Genomic DNA, 9845 nt, shown 5'->3' on the forward strand with positions numbered 1-9845 from the left:
CCCTTTAATGGTTGTCATATCAATCATGTTTTCCTGAACACACGTCAAATCTGTGCAATAATTATGTCTGTCATAAGGGTGCTGGTAACAGAAGTAATGAGCATGCCATGCCTGCAAGGTAAAACATGTATCTTCCCTTATTTGATTTAGGCCCTCTCTGTCATATACTCATGACGTTAATTTTTTTTTCCCTTTCTCAAATATCCCCTCAGCCACTCTCCCCTTACTGGCCCAGGGTGCACAAATGCGCTTTGAGCCTCTGATACGGGAGATCCTTGCCCAACACTGGATTCTAGGTAAGTTTTAGCTAATCATTTTTTGGCAATATTTACGTCTGTCATCAGAGTGAGAAATATTTTTTGAGACACTATTAAATACAAATATATTACATTAACTGCTTTGTTCAAATGCATTACAATTCATGCATTTTCAAATGCATTACAATTCATGCAATTTAAAAATGGTGGGTTTAGCGCTACAGGGTCAGGAATACATGTTTGTGTTCCTGACCCTATAGTGATCCTTTAAGGTTCTAGAGTGGCCATCACAGTCTCCTGATCTATATATCATCGAGCCACTCTGAAGAGATCTCAAACGTGCGGTTCATGCAAGACAACCAAAGACTTTGCATGACCTGGAGGCATTTTTCCAAGACGAATGGGCAGCTATACCACCTGCAAGAATTAGGGGCCTCATAGACAACTATTACAAAAGACTGCTTGCTGTCATTGATGATAAAGGGGGCAATACACAGTATTAAGAACTAAGGGTATGCAGACCTTTGAACAGGGTAATTTCAATTTTTCTTTGTTGCCATGTTTTGCTTTATGATTGTGCCATTCTGTTATAACTTAGAGTTCAATATGAATGCCATAAGAAATAAAAGAAACATGTTTTGCCTGCTCATTCATGTTTTCTTTAAAAAAAAAGTACATATATTAAAAATTCTCCAAGGGTATGTAAACTTTTAACCCCTTAAGGACACGACATGTCTGACATGCCATGATTCCCTTTTATTCCAGAAGTTTGGTCCTTAAAGGACCACTCTAGGCACCCAGACCACTTCAGCTTAATGAAGTGGTATGGGTGCCAGGTCCAGCTAGGGTTAACTAATTTTTTTATAAACATAGCAGTTTCAGAGAAACTGCTATGTTTATCAATTAGTTAAGCCTTCCCCTTTCTCCTCTAGTGGCTGTCTCATTGACAGCCGCTAGAGGCGCTTGCGTGATTCTCACTGTGAAAATCACAGTGAGAGCACGCAAGCGTCCATAGGAAAGCATTATGAATGCTTTCCTATGCGACTGGCTGAATGCGCGCGCAGCTCTTGCCGCGCGTGCGCATTCAGCCGACGGGGAGGAACGGAGGCGGAGAGGAGGAGGAGAGCTCTCCGCCCAGCGCTGGAAAAAGGTAAGTTTTAACCCTTTTCCCCTTTCCAGAGCCGGGCGGGAGGGGGTCCCTGAGGGTGGGGGCACCCTCAGGGCACTCTAGTGCCAGGAAAACGAGTATGCTTTCCTGGCACTAGAGTGGTCCTTTAAGCACAACTGTATAATACCAGCCAAACACCAACAAAGCACCCGTCTTCAATAAACTCAGATTCCATTTAGGAACAAATATAATATTTGATTAAAGGGACACTATAGTCACCAGAACCACTACAACTTAATGTAGTGGTTCTATTGTATATAGCCTGTCCCTGCAGGCTGAGTACTGTAAACACTGTCCTTTTAGAGAAAATGCAGTGTTTACATTGCTGACTAGGAACACCTTTAGTGGCAGTAACTCAGACAGCCACTAGAGGTGCTTCCTATCTCAGTGCTGCACAGCTAGCAGCACCAACATTCAGGGTCTCCACACTCTGCATTCCCCACAGACACAATCAAAACTCTTGTGGAAAGCTTTCCTAGAAGAGTTGCAGCTGTTATAGTCACAACGGTGAGGAACACCATACTAATGCCCATAGTTTTTAAATGTCAGGTATCCACATACTTTTGCCCATATAGTGTATATTTAAAACTCTACCCCATCGTAAAAAAACAAAACAAAAAAAACACTACTGCATAAAAGATAATACCAATTTAATAGTGGCTAACTTACATTACGATGGAATCGTGTGAAAGACTGGACCATGTAAAAACGATGCATATAAACAATAGCCGTGTTGATGGTCAATTGAGACCTGTTGATCAAGGTTAAGGAAACATATCAACATAAAACACAAGATGGTTAAAATCCACCATATCACTTTTGACAACCAGTTTAAAGTGACTTTGAACACTTATTTGAATTTCTGCTTCTTTCACGAATACAAAAAATATATAATGAACCACATGCTTTAAACACATTTGCTCTTTTACCATTATAACAACCTCATGCATAATCATGCAGGAAGTACAGAAAAGTCAGCACTGCCTTTCTGCAAGTCTACTGTTGGGCAGTCACATTCTAGAGTAGTGATAGAGCCTTGTTACTAAATAAAAATATATAGATTACATATTAACCCCTTAAGGACTGAGCCAAATGTACATGATGTGATCAAAACAAAACATAAACAAAAACTGGAATTTGCGCTATATGTCTGTTCAGGCATAATTCGCCTGTGCACCCACACTTATTATATATCATTTTATTCAGGGGAAACAGGGCTTTCATTTAACATCAAACATTTAGATATGAAACATAATTTAATATGAATAAAATATTAAATAATGGGAGAAAAAAAGAATTTGTTTAGTTCTAAATGACATTCTAACTGTGAATGTCATAATACTGTTTGCTTTTACTGCAATAAAATACACATATTTGTATTCAGCGATGTCTCACGTGTAAGTGTTAATATTTGTGAGTAAAAAATGTAAAAAAAACTAATTTGAACGCCAATTGTGGCCAGTGTTTGACTAAGTGGCTACTAAAAAGTCTGGACATACCCCATTTGCAATACCTTGGGTTGTCTACTTTTGCAAATGGTATGCCATCATAGGGGTAATTTTCATTCCTGGGCTACCATGCGGTCTCAAAGGCAACGTAACCAATCTGGCGAATTTCAATGTGAAACAACTGAAATGCAAGCCTTATATTTGACTCTGTAACTCTTGAAAACACCATAAAACCTGTACATGAGGGGTACTGTTATACTCAAGAGCAGTGGCGTACACATGACCTATGGGGCCCCGGTGCGAAAATTGATCCGTGCCCCCCCCCCCTTACTCTGCGCAGGCTGGGGCCGCAACACATGGCGGCGGGCACCTGGTCGCAGGGGTTGCAGGGCTGCGACCGCGGTATGTACACCAGTGCATGCAGATGCACACACACTTAAAGGACCACTACAGACACCCAGATCACATCAGCTCAATGAAGTGGTCTGGGTGTCAGGTCCCTCTAGTTTTAACCCTGCAGCTGAAAGCATAGCAGTTTCAGAGAAACTGCTATGTTTCACTGAGGGTTAATCCAGCCTCTAGTGGCTGTCTCACTGACAGCCGCTAGAGGAGCTTCCGCGATTTTAAGACACTGAACGTCCATAGGAAAGCATTGAGTAATGCTTTCCTATGGGCGGTTTGAATGCGTGCACGGCTCTTGCCGTGCATACGCATTCGGAGTTGAGCGGCGGAGGGATCCCCAGCGCCAAGGGAGTCCGGCGCTGGAGAAAGGTAAGTGCTGAAGACACACACACACTCTCACAAACAGATGCATACACACTAGCTAACAGACACACACATTTACTGACAGAGACACACTCAGCGACAGACATACATACACACTCACTTACAAAACATACACTCTCACTGACAAACACACACTCACTAACAGACATCAAACAGACTCACTAACACAAACACACTCAGTAACAGACACACAGTAACACACTCACTGACACTCACTAGCAGACACACACTCATTGACACTCACACTAACACTCACAGTAACAGTAACACACACAGTAACACTAACACTCACAGTAACACTAACACACTCACAGTAACACTAACACTCACAGTAACACTAACACTCACAGTAACACTAACACACACAGACTCATTAACACTCACAGTAACACTAACACACACACACTAACACTCACACACACACACACTAACACTCACAGTAACACTAACACACACACCAACGCATTTTTTTTTTAATTTAATCCCCCCAGCCTCCTTACCTTTTGGAGTGCTGAGGGGATTCCCTGGGGCCCAGTGGTGCTGCTGGGCTCCTGGGAGGCCGGTCATCCGGCGGGCAGTCAGGCTGGCACTGCGTACTGATGCCGGCGCCGGAAGATGACGTCATCTTCCGGCTCCAGTATCATTGCGGTGCGCGAGGGAGCTGAAGAGGAAGCACTCAGGGGAGGGTGCTCCCTCGCGCACCGGCCAGCCTGACTGCCCGCCGGGTGGAAGCAGGGCCAGCCTCAGGGGGCCCGGAGGTGGCCGGCTCCTGGGCCCCCCAGGAGAAGAGGCTGGCCCAGAGCGTACATACCGAGTTGCAGGGGCGGCCAGGCCCGGTCGCAGCCGCGACCCCTGCGACCCTGGTCACTGCTCAAGAGACTTCACTGAACACAAATATTAGTGTTTCAAAACAGTAAAACGTATCAAAACAAATATGTCATCCGTGTGCCATTTGTGTGTGAAAAATTCAGAAAATGTCACTTTCACTAATGATATCATCGTTGTAATACATTTTACTGTTTTGAAACACTAATATTTGTGTTCAGCGAGTAAAACAGTACCCGCATGTACAGGTTTTATGGTGTATTGGAAAGTTACAGGGTTAAATATAGTGCTAGCAAATAACATTCCCTGGACATTTCGGCCTGGGTTGTCAGGCAGGTCCCGCAAATTGTAATTAATAAAATTACCTAATTATGTAATATAATTACATAAATATATACGTAGAATTATTATATGTATACGTGTGTGTATGTATATATATATATATATATATAATTTTTAAAAATGATTATTTATATATAGGTATATATACGTATATACTTATGTATATAGATATATATATTATTTCGTTCTACGTATATTTTGATATCTATATATATATATATATATTAAATTATACATATATATTTTTTAACGTTTTTACATATATATTTATTTTATATTATATATATACATATATAAAATCAATATTCTACGTGTATTTTGATATATATATATATATTTATTAAAATACACTTAGACAGTGTATGTATGTATATGTGACAGTGTATGTATGTATATGAGCTAAACACTACTTCGTCAGTAAGGGTGAGTGCCATTATACTTATAAAATATATATTTATATATATATACACACTTAGATCACTGAAGGACACTGTATACTATATATATATATATATATGATCTAAGTATATATAATTTGTTAAGTATATATAATTTTATTTTAAACTGTTATTAACTTTTTTTTTTTTCAGGCAGCAGGGGGAGTACCTGTCATTACAAGCACTCCCCTTGCTGGCATTGCTGTGGACTATGCCGTCCATGTGATCGCGAGGTCCTCGCAAGGACCTCGCGATCACATGGCCTGGGGGGCCGGAACAGAAGGAGGGGGACTTCCTGGGATGCCAGGTGCGTCCCCGCACCGTGATCTTCGGCAAAAGGGTAAGTACAAAGGACGGCGGAGACGTGCTATGCTGCCCCCGGCGTTTAGAGCCGGGTCCCCAAGGATGGCATAGCATGCTCACCATCCTTAAGGGGTTAATAATGGATCTGCGATACAGAAACTAACAGTTTTACTGGATGTTTTGATTGTTCAAAATAGAGGGCATAAATCAAAACATAAAGAATGTTAAATAGTATTTGTCTGTGTTTTTAAATGGTCATCGTGCTGCTTGGACTGTAACTGCAGCATTTCAGTATTAAAGGGACACTCCAGGCACCCAGACCACTTCTGCTTATTGGAGTGGTCTGGGTGCCAACTCCCACTACTCCTAACCCTGCAAGTGTAATTATTGCAGTTTTTTTTATAAACTGCAATAATTACCTTGCAGGGTTAACTCCACCTCTAGTGGCTGTCTTTTAGACAGCCACTAGAGGGGACTTCCTGCTCTATAGCACAGGAAACCTGTGCTAGAGCGTCGCTGGACGTCCTCACGCTGTGTGAGGACCTCCAGCGTCATAGGAAAGCATTGAAATTCGTTTTCAATGCTTTCCTATGGGGAGACGTAATGCGCATGCGCGGCATTGCGCATTAGGTCTCCTCGGCCGGTGGGCGGGATCAGTCTCGCCCACGGAAGAACAGGGAGGAGCGTCGCGGAGGAGGAGACAGCGGCGAGGGACATCGCTGCTGCCTCAGGTAAGTGACTGAAGGGGTTTTCACCCCTTCAGTAACCGGGGATTGGTGGGTGGGAGGGAGATGGACCCTCCAGTGCCAGGAAAACGGATCGTTTTCCTGGCACTGGAGTTTCCCTTTAAGTGCTGCATATAGAGATACAGAACTTTGCTACCAGAGGTGTAACTCTACCTCCGGAAGCATCTTAACAGCTGAAAACAAGAATCCCAGATGTTAATATCAGTTCTGGCATAAAAGGCAAACGTCGTAAAACACGCATAGCATTCTTGCAATGGACCGAAGTCTTCCCTCAGCCTGGCATCTGGGACATCTATTCCCCTGCAGTGATGGGGAACGATGTCACCAAAAGAGAATCAGGCTGCCGGGAGTCACAGTTAATTAATTTTAGCCTGAATTCTAAGTTCATTTGCAATAGATCAGTGTTTCTGAAACCAATAATATTTTACCTATAATCATACTAAAAGAGAAAGGAGGTATTTCTCAAGCCAATTTAGGACCACTGTTGGAGATGCTCTATTAACTACTTTAAAAAAAAAACAACAAAAAAAAAAAACAGCAATTAACCCTTTCAATACCAGAATTGAGTAGTAATTTATTTTTTTCATGTATTTTGCAATATAAAATCTAGTCTATAAGACTCCCTCGGTCATAATCTAATTATGCTTGCCAGCCTGTAGAGGAATGAATTTCTCTGCCAGCAGCTATAATGATATAATGAATGTAAAGTTGCTGAAAATGTCAGCTCACCTTGCTGACTTACTTGCTTCAAATAGTACAGAAAGTTTCACTGGGTTACAGCATTGTTACAGCTAGGAAGGGGTAGTAGTGAATGGACTCTATTTCACTGTTAGCATAACATTGGAATTCCAAAATTGATAAAGATTTCTATAGCAGTTTTAAGTAATTTTCCTTTAGAAACATGGCTTAACTGTATTTACTGTATGTATGCATTATGCTCAAATGCAGGCTTTCTTTTCACATTTAGTTGCAATTTTTTTTGTAAACCCATAATGCTTTCAGGGTCCTTACAAACACCTATAGAAAAGGTTTTTGACCAGTTTTATTTATATTTTTTTGTCACACCTACTGTATGTGAGAACATTTTAATTTTTGCTCTTATACTAATATATCAGACTATGCGTGAAATAATGCAAGATGATGGACACTGTATACTATTTAAAGTTTTTTTTTTTTATTTCCCAAATATTTATATAAAGGATGAAGGAATAAGTGAATAACAAATATTGTGTATATTCACATATTTTCAATTTTAAAGTTTTTCTGCAAAGCAGTCAAAACTCAAAAGTGCGGTGCTAGGATATGTTTATGTGCTAGCTATGCATCCCTTGCTTCAAATAAATGTTATATTTTTTCCAGTCAAAAAGTGCTTTGTAGTGAGATGGGGTTAAAAGCTTAAAGGGAAACTCCAGTGCCAGAAAAACGATCCGTTTTTCTGGCACTGGAGGGTCCCTCTCCCTCCCACCCACCAATCCCCGGTTACGGAAGGGGTGAAAACCCCTTCAGTCACTTACCTGGGACAGCGGCGATGTCCCTCGCCACTGTCTCCGCCTCCGCGACGCTCCGCCTAATGATTACGTCGGCCGGTGGGCGAGACTAATCTCGCTCACCGGCCGAGGAGACCTAATGCGCATGCGCGGAAATGCCACGCATGCGCATTACGTCTCCCCATAGGAAAGCATTGAAAAATCATTTCAATGCTTTCCTATGGGGTTTTGAGCGACGCTGGAGGTCCTCACACAGCGTGAGGACGTCCAGCGACGCTCTAGCACAGGAAACCTGTGCTAGAACCCAGGAAGTGACCTCTAGTGGCTGTCTAATAGACAGCCACTAGAGGTGGAGTTAACCCTGCAATGTAAATATTGCAGTTTATGAAAAACTGCAATAATTACACTTGCAGGGTTAAGGGTAGTGGGAGTTGGCACCCAGACCACTCCAATGAGCAGAAGTGGTCTGGGTGCCTGGAGTGTCCCTTTAACTGAGCTTTAAAACACCAATTATTAAACAATCATATTAAAATAAATAAAATATATATAATTCATTTTGTACACTTTAGATTGTAAGCTCACGGGCTATCTAGTAAAGTACTCAGGCTAGATCTCCGTTTGCCAGTAGGTCCCTCTACCTTTTGAATTGGTCCGTTTACATTGTACTATTTTTTGTTGCACAGCGCAGTTGATTATGATGGTTTTTTTTTTTCTTTTTAATGCCAGCAATAAAAAAATAAAACAAACTTTTCAAATTTAGCATGTATAAAAAAAAAAAATCTAAAATAATGAATTTCCCAAAAGTGGTAAGCCATTATTTCACTGTTTATCTCCATGAAAACATCCAACTGTAGGTAGGGGCTGATATATATACACAGTGGCAATTCTTTCATTTTCTAAACTTGTCACACAGGTTTTGCTAGAACACAGGGCACACAAAAATAGGTGTTCGAACGTTATTGATCAGAAAATGACACCACGCAATTCATTGCCAATTTTTATTTTATGAATATTTATATATATATATATATATTTTTTTTTTTTTTGCTGTTATTTGTGTGTGCCTTGTACTCCAAACATTTCTCTCCAGAACCAGCTGAGTTCATTTATCGACCTCTCTCTAATGGCGATAAGCCCATATGATGATGAATTGGTATCATTCTATGTTTATCTCTGCAGTATTATAGACTGTGTTTATTATATTTGTGCCTATCCCTGCCCGGGTTCTCATTGCTGGCTGTCATTAAACAGGCCGAGCGCTCTGTGTTCGTGCTGGGTGTTCTATGAGCACAGGTACCCGGTGTTTAGTAAATATCGGCCGGCCTGCTCCCCCACATCGCGGAGTGCGGCCTTCCCCCCAGGCCCCTGCCTGATGTCGCACGCACGGCCCGGGATGGCCGGCCTGCCCCGAGCGCGGAAGGATACACGTTGAGCCTCTGACCCATGTCCTGCAGAAGGTTGGCCGCCTGCTGCCGGTTCGAGAGCTCTTTATCCGCGTCCAGGCCGGCGCGGCGGGATGGGCTGCGCTCTAGCTGCTCCCGGGTAAAATACCAGCGGCTTGGCGGCGCCATGACGGAACAGACTGTGACGCGCACGTCAGGGGAACGAGGTGACGTGAAACGTGCCGCCGAACGCTGCGAACGGGCGCGTGCAAACGTACGTACGTACGTACGTGCGTGCGTCAGCTCTGGGCGCGGCCTGAGGGAGGGAGGGAGCACGGTGATGTGCCTGATGTTCAGGAGACATTTATAGGAAATGGCAAACAAGGAATGCAGCGAATCCTGGGGCCCACTGGACTAGCTTCCATGTTAGGATATATATATATATATATATCTCACACACACACACAGGCTTACTCACTAGAGTAGGAACTGTTTAAATTTCATTTTCCCCAGGAAAAGCAAACTGCCGGCAGGAGCGCCGCTCATTGGCTAAAAGCGGTCAGCTGATGCTCTCAGCCAATAAGTGACTCCCGATTCACAAAACTGGCTTGAAAAGGCACAGAAGACTGATGCTGCCTGTGGGAGTAGAGATCAGCACTGGAAG

The 9845-nt window shown here is 42.5% G+C and overlaps 1 protein-coding gene across 3 annotated transcripts in view; it reads right to left on the reverse strand.

The window, feature by feature from the left end:
* CCNT1 (cyclin T1) overlaps nucleotides 1-9370 on the reverse strand; it is a 33774-nt gene extending 24404 nt beyond the window's left edge. For all 3 annotated transcript variants that reach the window (XM_063426054.1, XM_063426053.1, XM_063426055.1), the window contains exons 1-2: nucleotides 9225-9370; nucleotides 2095-2176 (exon numbers count right to left, since the gene is read on the reverse strand). In XM_063426054.1, coding sequence (XP_063282124.1) covers nucleotides 2095-2176; nucleotides 9225-9370 — 228 coding nt within the window. The remainder of the gene's footprint in view (nucleotides 1-2094; nucleotides 2177-9224) is intronic.
* Nucleotides 9371-9845: the final 475 nt, after the last annotated feature.

The sequence above is a fragment of the Pelobates fuscus genome, chromosome 1, assembly GCF_036172605.1.
Source record: "Pelobates fuscus isolate aPelFus1 chromosome 1, aPelFus1.pri, whole genome shotgun sequence".
NCBI lineage: Eukaryota > Metazoa > Chordata > Amphibia > Anura > Pelobatidae > Pelobates > Pelobates fuscus.